Source organism: Antechinus flavipes, chromosome 2 (assembly GCF_016432865.1).
Source record: "Antechinus flavipes isolate AdamAnt ecotype Samford, QLD, Australia chromosome 2, AdamAnt_v2, whole genome shotgun sequence".
In the NCBI taxonomy this organism is placed as follows: domain Eukaryota; kingdom Metazoa; phylum Chordata; class Mammalia; order Dasyuromorphia; family Dasyuridae; genus Antechinus; species Antechinus flavipes.
In genome coordinates, this window is record NC_067399.1 from 148,503,034 (window position 1) to 148,519,899 (window position 16,866).

Consider the following 16,866-nt stretch of genomic DNA (forward strand, 5'->3'; position numbering starts at 1 on the left):
CCACACATCCTGACTGTATGTGTGCATTTTTGCTAAAGCTATGTTGCAGGCCTTCTCTCTCTATTTTCTCACTTAGCAACTTCATCACTCCTAGGGCATGCTGGAGCCAGTTCAAACTGGCTCAGAGCCCACTGTTAAATTTTCATTGTGAGTATTTATACCTCAGAAATAAATTAGCAATTGCTACAAATCAGAGTTTTATTTCTTGTTTTGTTGATTATCTAGACTTAAGTGATGGAGAAAGAGCAGATAATGTATATTAAATTTAAAATCTTTTTTTTTTCTTCTGCAAAGTCAATTGCTAGGCTTTACCAGTACATCCCTGAAGTTCCCAAGGATAATTTCACAGACAAACATACCACCCTAGTCTTTCTCCTGGGCTCTAAGCCTACATTTTGGATATTCCAAATTAGTGTCCCATAGGAATCTCCAACTCCAACTCCGGGACTCCAAAGCTGAGCTTATTATCTTTTTCCTCCAAAGCCCACTTCAAAGCCCTAAAGATGTCCATGATTTCTCAATCTCCAAGACTTCACATACCTAGTCAATTGCCAGATCTTGTCATTTCTACACCTCTTGTAATTCCACAATCTCTTTCATCTACCCCTTCTTTCTATTCACACCACCAGTTCTCCAAGTTTAAAATCTTATCTCCTCTCACTAGAACCTTCTCATAGTTTCTGGATTGTTACCTTTTCTTCTAATCTCCTCTCTAGTCCTATCTTCATACAATTGCCAAGGTAACTTTCATTCCCCTATTCTAAATAAATGTCAATGGTTCTCTATTGCCATTAGGATCAAATATAAGCTCCTTTGGTTAGGTTTTTAAAATTCTTTCCAACCTGACTCCAACCTAACTAATAATATGCATGATATCCCCTTTTGAAAACTCTATAGTACAGTTATGATATTCCATCTCCAGCCTCCTTACCTTTACCCCGGTTGTCTCTGTGGTTAGGGGGAACTGCCACTTTATTTTTGCCTCTAAAAATACCTTGTTTCCTTCAAAACTATCTTCTACATGAAAGCCCTAGGTGCTAGTGCCTACCCCACCCAATTTACCTCCTGCTTACTTAGGCACTATGCCAGGCATATAGTATGCTCTTAACAAATACTTCGTGTGTGAGTGTATATATATATGTATGGGTGTGTTTGTCCATTTATTTGCTTATTAGGGTTGTCTTCTCTGGGCTAATGCAAACTCCTTGAGATATGGGACTGTTTTCATTTCTTGCAGCTGATGGTATAGCAGAAAAAGTGCTAGGTCTGGAGATAGAAAGACAGGAATTTAAATTCAGCCTCAGCTGGGTGATTCTGGACAAGTCACTTAACTTTGCCTGGATTTCCTCAACTATAGAATGAGGATAATAATAGTACCTACTTCAAATGAGATAATACTTGTAAAAAATGCTTGCACATATAAGAAATGCAGTATGATTTCTGAAAAAATCTGGGAAAATTTATCTGAACTGATACAAAGTGAGCAGAAACAGGAGAACATTGCACATAGCAACAGCAACACTACACAAAGAACATCTGTGAATGACTTAGCTATTCATAGTAATACAACGATCCAAGATAATTCCAAAGGGTTCATGAAGGAAAATATGCCCCTTCAGAGAAAGAACCAGTGTCCTCTGAATACCTACCAAAGCATGCTATTTTTCCTCTCCCTTTCTTTTTTTGAGTTTTCTTGCACAAAAAGACTAATATAGAAATGTTTTACATGATTGCACATATATAACATATCAGATTGCTTACCACCTCAAAGAAGGGGGAAGGGAAGAAAAAAGAATAGAACTCAAAATTTTTTAAAAAGGACAATGAGAGGGGCAGCTAGGTGATGCATTGGCTGGAGCACTAGCCTTGAAGTCAGGAGGACCAGAGTTCAAATCTGGCCTCAGACACTTAACACTTCCTAGGTGTGTGACCTTGGATAAGTTACTTAACCTCAATTGTATCAGCAAAATGTATATATGCATATTACATATTGGAAGCAGCACCTGTAACTTGCTTGGTACCATCATAAATGCAAAGATCTAATATATTTTTTACCCTTTTTGTGATCTGTGACCTGTACTGAAATCAATGCAATCTTCTCAGAATATGATTTTTTTAATGTATAAAATAGCATATACATAGTTCCAAAGGAAACCAATTTTTTGGGGGGGAAAAATAAACTTAACACAGGGCCTGGCACATAATTAAGCTCTATATAAATGCTTATTCTTTTCCCCTTCCTTTTTCTTCTTCTTGTCTTTGCAGCCCTATTACATAGCCACATTTGGCACATAATACTTGCTTGCTGAGTGATTTATCTTCATAATTCTCTAGACTTTAGAATGAAACACTTTTTTTGGTATGACATATCTAGAATACAATTCTTTCCTTCCTTATATTGCTTTGCATTTTATTTATTTATTTTTGGCCTGAATAAAGGCTGCATCTTCCAGTAGAATGCATTCTTCTTTATTTTGTCTTTTATCTCCAGCAACCATGGTTCTTTATGTAAGTAGGTGCTTTAAAAATTCTTATTGAATTGATTGAATCCTGACATGCTGAGGCATTTAATTTTACACGGTCCTCCTATTTCTGCCCTTGGAAGGCTTAATTTTTATTCCAACTCTGTATTGCCAATTCTATGAAACACTGTACCTCCAAGAATTTTTCTCTGATTTTAGAAGAGAAAGGCTCAAAATGAGTATCATACGTTCACTTTAATAATGTTCTAATCTATGAACAATCACAAAAGGATGACAGAATTTAGTAACTGACCAGATGAAAAACCAGACAAGCCTTCCATTGTAATAGAAGTCTAACTGAAGAAAGATTTTAGTGTTGATGGGTGGTAGAGTTGACCCCTTTGATCAGTGCTGTGTAGTGTCAAGAGTAGAAGAGGGGAGCTAGAGACCTGATTTTCATTCCTAGTTCTATTGCAAACTAGATAAAAGGCATTGGGCCGATTTTTTTCTTTCTCTGAACCTTCTCAGAAAGGCACAAAATGATCTACAAAGCATCATAAATTCAGACCTGGGAATGTTAGAAGTCATCTAGTCAACCCTCTTCATTTCCAGATAATGAAAACCAAGAGAATTAGGATACTTTGTACAAGGTCACATGGGAAGTTAATTGACAAAACCAGCATTCATAGTCAGCCCCTAACTTCCATACCAGCATTCCTCCCACTGCACCAACGTCATCCAAAGTAGATTTCTCTGGGACCTATCAATTCTAAAAACACATGGTTCTTTGACCTGCAACCCTGTCTGCCTCGATGATGTCTTGAAAATCTCAAGAGACACATCTCCCGTCTCATTATTCCTATTGCCTCCACCATTACCATCTTCATTAGAATGTTCCATCTTCAGTGGAACATCTTCATTACCAATTTGGTGGATTATTGCAACAATTCCTTATACAGGAGGATGCCAGTTTCCTGGACAATAATAGGAAAGGTAGGAATGGGGGGAGGTTGAGAGAAAGATAATTTAGTTTTGGGCACGAGTTTAAATTGCATGGGACACACAGCATGAACTGTCTAGTAGACAGTTGGAGATGGGAGACTGGTAATTAGAAAATGAGAATTGCATAGCGATGGTTTGAATTCATGAAAGCTGATTGGATCATCAAGTAAAATAGTTTAGAGGAAGAGAAGAGAAGAGAAGAGAAGAGAAGAGAAGAGAAGAGAAGAGAAGAGAAGAGAAGAGAAGAGAAGAGAAGAGAAGAGAAGAGAAGAGAAGAGAAGAACTCAAAACAGAGTCTTGGAGGATAACTACAATTAGAATTGATCCAGATGAAGATCCACCAGAGTATGTCTGGAGACTCAGGAGAAAGCTGTGTCACAAAATCTTTTCATAGATAAGGAAAATTCCTCTAATAAGAGAGGTCTGCAGTTTTTCTATAGTGGTATTTCATTATTTGTAGAAGGCACAAAAAGTGTACAAAACAAGTACCCAATGACTTTTTCCCACAAGGAATATATCTCCAGTTCTCAGGCTAACTATTCTTCCCCATCCATTTCTCCACTGGGGCAAGTCGGGGTTCCAGCTGGGAGAAACAAGCCAGTCCCACTTAGTGCTGCCTAGCCTAACTCAGCTCAACTCCTCTCTTCTTGACCCAACTCACTTTCTGAAAGGAATTTCAACTTTTTATACTCTTCCCCCATTCCATGCTGTCCAAGTTTCCTTGAGATGGGGGAAGGGAGCTGGATGAAGAGGAGGAAGCTATGGTCACATGCCCTCTGCTACCATCTGGAGCTCAAGATTAGCAGGAGTCTGGGGTTAACATCTCTTCCACCTGGGCTCCTGCCACTGTTGCTCTTGCCATCACCACTACTCCAACTCCTTCTGCTTCTCCTGCTGCTCTGTGCCCCTTCTGGCACTAATGTCTTGGGAGGCAGTAGATCGTGCTGCAGCCTCACCATCCTGCAGGAACTGCCTCCTGACCTGCCCACAGACATGCACAACTTTCACATTGTGGACTCCAACCTGACAGTCCTGTACATGGCTGCTTTTGCTGGGGAATTGCTGGTCACACTCAAGGGCAATAGCAGCGGGCAGGAGCTGGGCAGTACACCTGGACAACCTCACATCCCTACTGCACAACTGGGACAACAACCACATGTAACAAGGGCCAAACAGTAGTCAAGTACTGAAGCATGTTTTTCTCATCAAAATGTTTTGATTCTTGAATTCTACTAAGTTTTGAAGCAGTAGAGGATGTATGGCACCAGAAAATTTCACAGAAAGGTTATGAAATAAACAAAGGCAACTTTGTGTCAAAGGCAAGATTGAATCCACTTGCCTTGTAACTATTAAAACTGTTTTTAGTCCACAAATATGAAGATATCAGTCCTCTAAAAAAAAAAAAAAAAGCTTCTAGAGCTGCCTAATATTGATGTACTACCCGACTTTGCCTGACTAGCACGCAAACCCCTCCAAATTCTGGCTCATTCATCCTCTATATTTCAGGCAAACTTACTATTCTCTGCCTTCTGCCTCAGACTTTGTCCACATTGATCAATCAATCAACCAATAAGTATTTATTATCTTCTATAGTACTATCTAGAATCTAAGGTTGTGTTAGGCACTGATAGAAGCCCAGTGAACAAAACAATCCCTATTTGTGATGAGATTACATTCTAATGAGGGAGACAAATACATATAAAAATATATACAGCATAGCTATAAAATGAATAAAAAATAGTTAAATACAACTTCCATTTGAGGAATGGGTCATGTCCAACTCCACTCTTCCCCCCTCCCCTAACTTCCAGATTACTTTTCTGCCTTGCCAATTACCAGTTTCTTCTAGCTCCTTCTTATATTTTCTCCCATTAGAATGTAAGTTCTTTGAGACCAGGGACTCTATTTTTGTATTGTATTTGCATTTCCTGCTTTAGCAGGGTACCCGGCACACAGGACCCTTAATTAACAAATGCTTTATCTATCAACAGGGTACTTTGGGAGGGATGTCCTTGGTAGTAGGAAGGAATCAGGAAAGCCCCTGGCAGAAGTTAGTTTCTGCATCTTAAAAGAATAAAAGGACTCTGCGGGGCAGGGGTAAAGTGGGGGGGACTTTCCAAACCAGTGCAAAGACAGGGAGATGAGAGGGAGGACCACATATGAGGAATAGAGAGAAGGCAGGGGAGGGAGTAATGATGTCCACTGAGACTTTGAAAATGGCCTGGGAGCAGTTTGCATAGGGCTTTAAAAGTTAAACTGAGAAAGCTGCTGTTCGAATCTAGAGGCCAGAGGGAGTCCATGGAGTTTGGGTTCATAGCTTTTTAATCTACTCGTTGCTTGCCCCTTCCCTGGCCAGGGAGACGGCGAGGCCTTTGAAGCTCACTCCGACCTCCGCATTCGGTCAGGGATCTGCTCATGGTTAGCCGACCTCTTCCTTCTGCACACGAGGGACGCTCCGGGGCAGGGAAGGGGCAGCCCTTAATGCGCCCCGGGGACTCGAACCCAGCTCTAGCGGCTCCAGCTCGCCCTCGGCCCCTACCTAACGATAGTGATGGGGGGGTCAAAGAAAAGAGGGAGACTTTCCAGGGACGGAAGCCTCGTTGGGACGAGCGAGCGAGGAATGAAACGGCTGGGGAGGGGGGTGTTCCGGGGTCCCCAGGCCCGTCTCCCCTCCGCAGCCTGAAGCTTCGGGCCCCTTCGGCTTCCCGGCCGGCCCTAGGCACCGGGTCGGCGGGGCAGGGAGGACACGGCTGGAGCCGGGGGACCGGGGCACTCGCTACCTGCACTCGGAGGTCCTGGCTGCGGCGCTGCACTATCTGCAGGGGCCCGCGGCCCCTCCCGCTCAGCATTCCCGCCTAGGCTGCGCCCCGGGGACTCCCGGAGGCTTGGTGCTTGTAGTCAAGGAGACCGACGTGGCGGCGGCAGTGGCGGCGGCGGCTGGAGATGACGCCATCACAGCGCGCGCAGACAGAATTCCAATCTAAGAAAAGATCCTGAAGCGAGGACAAAGACTAAGGTCAAAGGCCAGTCCGAAGCCGCAGCCGCTGGGGAGCATCCCAGAGTTTCCCCCTGGCTTTACCAGGCTCAGACACAGCGCTTCGTTAATGAGCGGGTGCCAACAACTCACCGAACTACACATCCCAGAATGCAATGGCTCTGTTCAGTTTCACCGGGACTTTTAGAAAGTTTACCCCCGCGCATAGTCCTTGGAGGAGGAGGGACTGGAGACACCTTCGGGATCAGCGTCCATTCATTCCTAGAGAGTTAACAGAGCGTGTTAATTGCCTTCGGGATGGAGAATTCCCTGCTGTGGCATCTCAGTGCTGCTGCTGGACCTTAGATCTACTTATCCTGCCCTAACCTTTCCGGATCTTGTCAACTGTACATCTTAAACTGGATGTGCCCGAGACCTCTCAAACTCAACTTGTCCAAAATGGAATCCATTAGTTATCCTCCCAGACTTTCTCTTCTCAACTTCCTTAATGCTGTTCGAGAAACACCATCTTCCCAGCCCCCCAGTTAGAGGTTATCCTCATCTCCTTAACTCTTTCACCTCCTATATCCAGTCTGTTCCCAAGGCCTGCACTTTACCTTCCTCAGAACTCTCCTTTACTGCAGCCTCCCCACTGTTTCTTCCCCACAGTGCCCCCATATTGCAGGCCTTCATCATCTCATGCCTGGACTCTTGCCACAAGGCCTCTTCCACTCACAGCTGTCAATTTGAACTTCCTAAGTCACTTTACTTTTCATAGATTCTAATAACTTGTTATCGATGGAATATAGCTTCTAGGGGAGATAATAATTGTAAGGTCCTCTCACCTTATGGTGCTTCTGTTCTACAATCTGTCAGTGATTCTAAATCTCCTGGCTTTGGAATGAGGCCCTCTGATCTAAGAATGTTATTGTTCTGTCAATGATTGTAAAAGTCTTCTGGCTTAGGAATATAATATTTCTTCCCTTAAACTTTAGGGAAGATACATTAGTGATTCTGAGACTCCAACTGTTGTTCTGACAATCTTTTCTGTTGATGATTCTAAAGTCTTCTGACTTAGGATAGTCCTAGGGTCTGCTGGTCAGTGATCATCAAATTCCTGAGACCACTCCTCAGTTCTACCTCTAGGCCATAAAATTAGCTTATCAATAACATGAACTAGATAAATGTGTCTCCTTGTTTCAGGTTCCTTGCTAAAATCCTTGGATTTTAACCAGCTTCAATTGGCATTACAATTACAATAAACTTTGCCCCTTGACTTGGATATGGGTTCAAGCCTGTAAATTCTTTTGAGACATCTCATGATACTAGTCTCTGATCTCCAACCTTTGGGGGTCCCTTCCCGACTTCAACATTTGTTGACCCAGTCTGGGGAGAGTCCTCTGGTTTGATTCCCTCCTTGTCAAAGTAAGCTCACCAATTTTTTTCTCCCTCAGTCCTATAGCTGGGACACCCTAAGCCTCTGGGAGAAGGCTTGTTTGGGTCTTCAAGAGCTCTAAATCTCCTGACTTTGGAATGAGGCCCTCTGATCTAAGAATGTTATTGTTCTGTCAATGATTGTAAAAGTCTTCTGGCTTAGGAATATAATATTTCTTCCCTTAAACTTTAGGGAAGATACATTAGTGATTCTGAGACTCCAACTGTTGTTCTGACAATCTTTTCTGTTGATGATTCTAAAGTCTTCTGACTTAGGACAATCCTAGGGTCTGCTAGTCAGTGATCATCAAATTCAGCAAGTTTTTCTTGACTAGGGATGCCCAGACTTGGGAATTCTTGCAATTTTTGGTAACATTCACCTTTTCACTTTCTCTGGGATGCCAGAGATAAGGAGCTATAGGATGGCTTTTTACAAAGATGGGATAGTCCTCTTTCATGTCATTTTTCTTTGTGTGTTTGTGCAGAATGTCTGTGACAAGTTTGTTCTGAGATAGATTTAAAATGCAACCAGCAAGATAAAATCTCTATGCTCTAGTTAGAAGTAAGGGAAGATTTCTTAAAAAGCCTAACTTTTTTTTCTGTGGACTTCAGCTCTGGCCAAGCTGGGGGGCTACACAAAAAAGTTAGCTAATTAAAATTAAAATTCAAATATCTTAGCAGATTCTCAGTGTAATAGGGGGCCTATTGGAAGACAGGAATATTAATAAATTGTTAGATTTGTGAATTGGTCCAACCATTATGAAAGACAATTTAGAATTATGCCAAGGGACTAAAATGTCTTTTGGACTACAGATAACACTGCTGGGCATGTAAGACAAGGAGGGCAGACAGCAAAACTATAAATGACAAAATTTTCATTGCTGTTACAAAAAGTGAGCTAAAAACTAGAAATAAGGTAGTTGCCCATCATCTGAGAAATTGTTAAATGACTGCTGAATATAAATGTAATCGGTTTTCTTGCATTTAGAGGAAAAAAGAACAATTCTGAGAAATATGGGAAGATTATATAGATGCTTATATACTGTGGAGTAGAACTAAGAAAACAATATATACAACCACAATGTAAACTAAAATAACAGATCAAAACAGAATGCTGTATGTATGTTATTCCAATGATCAAGCTTAGCCCTGAGAAAAGATGAAGAAATATCCTTTCCTTCTTTCAAAGAAAATGTGAGGTGTGAAAGGAAAATGGGTGTTAAACATTCTATCACTGTGAGATGAGATCACAGTGATGGGTGTTTTTGCTGAACTTTTTGTCAAGAGAAACTGGGGAAATATATTTGGCTATGATTGTAATATAAAAACAAAAGGTATCAATTAAACTTTTATTATATTAAAATAGACAAATAATTTGTATGCATATCATCAAAGAGAACATTCCCTAAAATTGCAGAAATAATCTCATTCCACAACCTTCTGATTAATAATACCAGAGGAATAAAATGGGAAAAAACATAGTCAACAGTATTCACAATTATGGAAAAAATCCAGTGCAGAAGCTCAATTTGAAATTGAAGAGATATTCTCTATAGATGGTGTGGTCCTTTGCAAGTTCCAGGGTGTTTGCATGAACACTGCCTATAACCCAGATTAAGACAGTCAATCTGTTACACACATCCATCAATAGATATGTATCTTGGACACAGGCATTACAATGAACAAGTTGAATTCAGAATTAAACCAGTAGAGAATAGTAGAGCAGTAAAGTCAGTCAAATAGAAAAGGAATCCTGACACCACACATTAACTTAGAAAACCACAAAAGAACATTATCTATGTTATACTGTATTTTTATTTGGCAACTTGAGTTTGACATCTCTGCTCTAATATACAAGCACTTTAATTTCCCAAAATATCTTGAAAGATCAATTTTTTTGAATACCAATATTCTATTGCCTTTTTTTTTTGACTCAATTATATAAAGGTCTTTAAAGAATTAAAAATGATCTCTCAGAGGGCAATGGAGAAGCACATAGTAGATGTGAAAATAGGCTAAGAATTTTGATAAATTAGGGTAAAGAATGTCAGCCAAAAAATGTATACTCACAAAAGACAGATCATGTGACAAGAGTGAGATAATTGATGGACAATGCAGCTGCCTGGAGGAAACAGCCTTATCAGTAAGGCTCCTGATAAACTTAACTATATGAATAAAATAAAGGGCCCTACTTTAGAATTCAACAGCTCAAGCACCCAGGATAACATAGATATTTCTTATCTTTTGTGGATGAAAAGTACCAGTATTACTAAGTTAATATAATCAAGGGCACTTTAAAAAAAATAGTACAGTACCTTGGAACTGGCAAATTAAGTCAAGAACAGATTATAAAATTTATAGTTAATAATAAATTACTTAAATTCATATGATTTTACAATTTTTTTCCACAAACAAGATTCTTGCTAATAGTAATATTATTAGAGGTATATTTTGTACTTTTTTGGAATCTTAGAAATTCAAAGCCTCTTACATCATCTCACTTATTTTCACAAAGTCCTTGTGAGCAAAATGGCTTACTTAGGTATAATCATTATCACCAGATGAAATAACTTTATTCTTCTGACCCTTGGACCTTCAAAACTATTCAATAAAGGATATTCAACACTGTTTTCTCTTTTTAAAAAAGTAGATTGAAAAGATGTCCAATTTTTTTTAAAGATAAAAATCAATTGATAAACTGCAGGAGGAAATTGTTTCTGTCCAGTTCTTTATGTCCATCTTCGAAAAGCTGTTAGAAATAGAGATAAATAATTACTTTCATATAACTATTTCTACTACAATACTTCACAATATTCTACAGATACATATAAATGCAAATATAACCATCCTAACCATTTATCTTGATTATAGAGAAACTGGATAGGAGTAAAGGAATAAGGACTGTGCTAATCACTTTAACAATGTCTCTTCTGATCTTTACACAACTCCTGGGGGGACAAGAAGACAGGCAGGCAGGGATTTGAATTCAGGACTTGACTCCAGGACCTGACTCCAGGACCAGTCTCAATACACCACCAGTTGCCTCCAACATAGAATATGCTACAGATTAAAAATTAAATCCTTTCTTTTATAGATTAGAAAAGCAAGGCCTGGAATTTTTGGTAAGGTGACCGAAATAGGTACGGAGCTGGGACCAAAAAGTTTTCCAAATCGTAAGGTATAGTTTTTAGAGCTGGAAGATCTTTGATCATCTAGTTTAAATCCCTTCCATTTTTTAGATGAGAAAATTGAGGTTCAAGAAAATGAAGTGACTGGTTCAAAGTAACATGTAATTGACAACATTTTGATATCCATTATTTGCACAGGGTACTTGAAAGACCCTCTTAAATGGAAAAGACTAACAAATCATTAGTGAGTGCATATTTGTGTAGACTCATAAAAGATTAGAATGGTCAGGAACCTTACATTATCCTCATCCCTTTATTTCACAAGATTAGGAATCATGGCTCAAATTTGGGAAGTCATTTACTTAGGTACAAGATTTACTTAGAACAAGATGGTAACAATGGTGGGACTAAACCCAAAAGCCCACAATGTTTTTCATACCCACTGAAAATTTCTATTTTTAAAGAAAGGCAAAGTATATAAAGACACTGACCTGGCAGTGAAGACCTGAGTTCAAGTCCTTCCTGATACATACTAGTTAGCTCTAAAAAGAATTTCTACACAAATCTTACTGATCTATAGCAAAAACAATAACAAAAATCTCAACTCCAAAGGGACTAAAAGTTCAAATGCCTTCTAAGAACAAATGAGGCTTTGAATAAAAATATTCAGAGCATCCAAAATTCCATGAGTTTGAAAAAAATCAAAATTAAACTAAATATGTAATTATATAAAAAATTTTGGTTCAGTGAGTCCACCTCCTTTAAAGAAGTGGGAAACTGACTGAAGAGCACTGTACATGTTAGATCCAGTTGAAATGTGTAGTTTTAATGAGTTGTTTCTTCTTCCCCTTTCAAAAAAAAATCTGTCACAAGAGATGGAATATTAGCTGTAGAGGAAAGAAAGGATATATATTTCCAATCAAATCAATGAAAATATATGAGTGAAAATAAAAAAGCTTCCATATTACACTACCAAATATGAAGATATCTACAATTGATTGTCACCTTTCTGTATCCTATAGTATCTTGCACATTGTAATTCCTCAATAAATGTTCAACTAAATGAGACAATAAATAGATGTAATGAATGGATGAGTTCTGGGGTTGATAGTCTGACCATGGAGTTTTCATTCAAGAAGCCTTCTTACGTACATGGTTCTCTGGTACTAGTGTTAATACTATAAAAAATTGCAATTAAAAAAAAAAAATCAAAATATCAAGAGTTTACAAATCAATGTAAAAAAGTGATATACATGCCATCAAAATCCTTTTTCACATTAAAGTACAGTGGAGAGTAAACATACTTTCTAAATATTTAATTCATTCGGAATGGATAAAGCTTAGAACTTGCCAGTCGTGACTTAAGGGTTTCCAGGTCCCTGCAATATCCTCCCGTTTTCCATGAAAGCCTTATCATTGCATTATTAAAGAATAGTCCCGAAACATCTCTCCACTGATAACCTGGACAATTTTCCCTTCCAAGTTGCTGGGCTGAGAGTAGTTTTTAAGTGAGGATCAGGGGAAAGGGAGTAATGGAGAGAAAATTATATATACAGAAAAATTAAAAGGACGCCCGGAGGGAGGAAGTGTGATCCTCTATAGTAGCCCCCTCTCACACCTCCACCAAAAAGACTCATTTTTGCTCAAGAAATTCTCCAAACAACTCGTTTTTTAGCTTTCTAGCCTGGCACATATTTAGTCCCCCAAGATGCTGCCGAAGGAGCCCGTGAGTCCCCCTCCAACTATCACTGCAGGCCCCCGTCGACCCAAAGCTAGGAGGAGTCAGATCAGGCCGCGGTCCCACGGGCTGCAGGGCCCCGCCTGCAGTTGAGTCCCCAAGGTCACCTGGAGGGCCCGGACGCCGGTCCCTTCCCCTTCCCCTAGGACAGGACTATAAGTTTCCGGCTGTCAGGGGCTCCCCTTTCTCTCACCCAAAGCAAGGCGGGAGATAAGCCTGGCTCAGTCCCCAGGGGCGCGGACTCACCGCGAGGATCCGGACGCAGCGAGGCAAGGCGGGCAGGGTCCGGAGTTCAGGCCAGCGGCGCCTCCAGGGCAGCGGTCTCCGGATGGGGAGGGTCCCGGCGGCTCAGTTCATGTCCAGCTTCCTCTGCGTTTCTTGCAGCTTTTTCTGCAGCCGCCGCTTTCGCCAGACCAGGAAGCGCCTCCACATGAGGCACGCCTGCCAGCCAAAAAAGCAGCCGGAGGCGAAGGATACCACCACGGCCACGCGCAGCTTCCGATCCACCATATCTTTCATGGCGATGACAGCCCCCGCACCGGGCACCCGACACTGAGCGCGCGATAGGGCCGCGCGGCGGAGGCAAAAAGGAGTGCACTCGGCCGGCCCCGGAGTCCTCCTATGTTGGGGAGCGGAGGGAAAAGCCGGGGTTGGGCATGTGTGGAGTGCGTCTGCGCCGCTCTCGCCCCGCCTCTACCTTGTGTGTGCCCCGGGAACCTGCCCTGTTCTCCGCGGACTGCTGGGGAGAGGTCTGGCTAGTCGGGGCTAATATTGTCTGCGGAGCAGCAAGAAGCGCCTACTATGTGCCCCTTTCCCCTACGCTCCTCCGAAAATGTTCTTGCCCTCAGAGATGTCCTATTCTAATGGAAGAGACCACACAAACTATTATATACTTAAGCAATATGTCATAAGAAACAGAGAGGAGATAATCTCAGAATTAAGGTATTAGCAGGGAGAAGCCCGGTGGAACGGGAAGCAGAGGATGTAGCGGGGGACGGCATAAAAGTACAATGCTTTTATTTTTTGTATTGGAAAGGAGAGGCTAAGACCTCAGATATGACCTTATCAGTCAAGCGGGAGGCAAGGCTATCTGTTGAAAGTGAGAGTGGATGCCCGTGGTTTGGGGAAGGGCTGAACAAGTTATAGTGCATGAATATGAGGGAATGGTAAACTATAAGAAATGATGAAGGGGATGATTTCAGAAGGAGCTGGGAAGATTTATGTAGTCTGAAACAAAGTGAAATGAGCAGAAGGAGGAGAAAAATTTATACAGTAACAATAATCAAATGTGAAAAACTTAATAACTCTGATCAACACAATGACCTGCCATAATTTCATTGGATTCGTGATGAAAAATGGAATGTTTTCCCCTACTACCTACTCAACAAACTTTAGTAGCGTCCAATAACCTTCAGGATAAAGTCCTCATTTGAGTACTTAAAGCACTTCATGAAGCTGAAAAAAAGAAGCCAGGATATTACTTGCTTGGACCTCCCCAGCGCAATGGGCAAGCCCTAAGCACCTGGGATCCTGTTGTGGAAAACCAATGACAGGGCTCCTGACCTCCAGTACAGGAAGCTTGGGACAGTGCCCCATATGCCCCAGAAACAGAGCTCAATTTTTAAAAAATTAGCAAAAAGACCGAGAAGAGCCTTAATCAAAGAAAGCTACTATGACAACAGGGAGGATGGAAATACAAACAGAGAAGAGGACAACAATGTCAAAATGCCTACATGGGAAGTCTTAAAGGGGAATATGAATTGATCTCTAGTCCAAAAAGTTCTCTTGGAAGAGCTCAAAAAGGATTTTAAAAATCAAGTAAGAGAGAAAGAAGAAGAATTGGGAAACGATATGAGAGTTATGCAGAAGAATTATGAAAAAAGAGTCAACATCTTAAAAAAGGAAACACAAAAATTGACTGAAGAAAACAACTCTTTAAAAAATAGAATTGGCCAAATGGTGAAAAAATACACTGAAGAAAATAATTCCTTTAAAGTAGAATTGGGATAAAGCTGACTGAAGAAAATACTTCCTTAAAATTGGGCAAGTGAAATCTAATGACTCCATGACATGTTAAGAATTAATCAAACAAAATCAAAAGAATGAAAAAATAGAAGAAAATGTATATCTTACTGAAAAAAAAAAAAAACAACTGACCTGGAAATATATCTAGGAGAAATAAATTAAGGATTATTGGAATACCTCAAAGATATTTTCAAAAAAAGAGCCTCAACAGCATCTTTCAAGAAATTATGAAGGAAAACTCCTCTGATATTCTGTTACCAGAGGATAAAATAATCATCTAAAGAATCCACTGATCACCTCCTGAAAGAGATCCCAAAATGAAAAACCCAAGGAATGTTGTGGTCAAATTCCAGAATTATCATATCAAATTGAAATTATTATAAGCAGTCAGAAAGAAAGAATTCATATTTCAAGGAGCCACAGTCAGGATTACACAGGATTTAGGATCTTGTACATTAAAGAATCAGAAGGCTGGGAATATGATATTCCAGAAAGCAATGGAGCTTGGATTACAAGAAAGAATCAACTATCCAGCAAAACTGAGCATAATCTCTCAGAGGAAAAGATGAAAAAATCAATGAAATAAGAGATTTTCAAACTTTCCTGATGAAAAATCCAGGGCTAAACAGAAAATCTGATCTTCAAATATAAGACTCAAGAGAAAAATAAAAGGGTAAATAAGAAAGAAAAAAAGTTATTATTTAAAAAGATTATAGTATTTATACCCCTACATGGGAATATGATACTTGTAACTTTGAGCACTGTATCTCTATTAGGGCATTTAGAAGGAATTACATATACTTATACATTGTCTTTGATGTTATGATACAAAAAAATAAAAGTTAAGGGGTGAAAAAAAGCATTGTATTGGGAGAAGAAGAAAGGGAGAAGCAAAATAAGATAAGTTAAATGACATGAAGAGGTATAAAAGATCCATTGAATTAGGAGAAGAGGAAAGAGGGGTCTGAATGGGATAAATTACATCACATGAAAAGACATGAAATGTCTATTACAGTAAATGGAAAGAAAGGAGAGGGATGAACATTGTTTGGACCTTACTTTCATCTTATTTTGCTCACTCAGTTGAGTAGAGAAATCTATCTTACTTTTTAGAGAAGTAGGAGGGGAAAGGGGAAAGAAAAGAGAGTGGGTCTAACAGAAGGGAGGGAAGATTGAGAAGGCTGTGGTCAGAAGCCAAACATTGATGAGAAGGGAGAAAAGAATAATGGAGGAAATAGAATGGAGGGGAATACATAGAAATCATAATGTGAATGTGAATGTGAATGGAAGCAGATAGCAAAGTGGATTAAAAATCAGATTCTTACAATATGTTATTTACAAAAAATTAATACATTTACAGAGAATACATACAAAGTAAAATGCTAGAGCAGAATATATTATGCTTCAGCTGAAGTAAAAAAGAAAAAGAGAGATAGTAGTCCTGCTCTCAGACAAAGCAAAAACAAAAATAGATTTAATTAGAAAAATAGGGAAGGAAATTACATCTTAGTGAAAGGTACACATAGAAAATGAAGTAATATCAATCCTAAAAATATATGCATCAATTGGTATAGCATTCAGATTCTTAGAGAAGTTAAGTGAATTACTGGAAGAAAAGGACAGGAAATCTCCCCCCTCTCAGAGCTAGATAAATCTACTCACCAAGTAAATAAGAAAGAAATTAAGGAGGTAAGTAGAATTTTAGGAAAATTAGATATGACAGACTTCTGGAGAAAATTGAATGGGAATAGAAAGGAATATACCATTTTCTCAGAAGTATATGGCATAAAAATTTACTTTGTATTAGTGCATAAAGAACTCACAATCAAATGCAGGAAAGTGAAATATTAACTGCATTCTTTTCAGATCATGATGTAATAAAAACTACATGTGAAAGAGAGCCATGGAAACATTGACAAAAAAATGATTGGAAACTAAATAATCTAACACTAAAGAATGAAGAGGTCAAACAGCAAATCATAGAAACAATAATTTCAGTAAAGACAATGTGAATAATAAGACAAAATACCAAAACTTATGGGCTCCAGTCTAAGGATTTCTAGGAGAAATTTTATATCTCTAAATGCTTACTTGAAAAAATAG

The 16,866-nt window shown here is 39.6% G+C and overlaps 2 protein-coding genes across 3 annotated transcripts in view; both read right to left on the reverse strand.

The window, feature by feature from the left end:
- Positions 1–7,444, reverse strand: part of NPHP1 (nephrocystin 1) — a 45,392-nt gene extending 37,948 nt beyond the window's left edge. For both annotated transcript variants that reach the window (XM_051975794.1, XM_051975793.1), the window contains exons 1-2: positions 6,592–7,444; positions 6,245–6,457 (exon numbers count right to left, since the gene is read on the reverse strand). In XM_051975794.1, the coding sequence (XP_051831754.1) occupies positions 6,245–6,313 (69 nt within the window). In that variant the 5' untranslated portion in view covers positions 6,314–6,457; positions 6,592–7,444. The remainder of the gene's footprint in view (positions 1–6,244; positions 6,458–6,591) is intronic.
- Positions 7,445–9,207: 1,763 nt separating this feature from the next.
- MTLN (mitoregulin) lies at positions 9,208–16,415 on the reverse strand. Its single transcript, XM_051975795.1, has 2 exons — positions 12,985–16,415; positions 9,208–10,621 (listed from the first exon to the last, which is right to left on the reverse strand). Exon 1 carries the CDS (start codon positions 13,255–13,257, stop codon positions 13,087–13,089), a length of 171 nt encoding a protein of 56 aa, XP_051831755.1. The 5' UTR covers positions 13,258–16,415; the 3' UTR covers positions 9,208–10,621; positions 12,985–13,086.
- Positions 16,416–16,866: the final 451 nt, after the last annotated feature.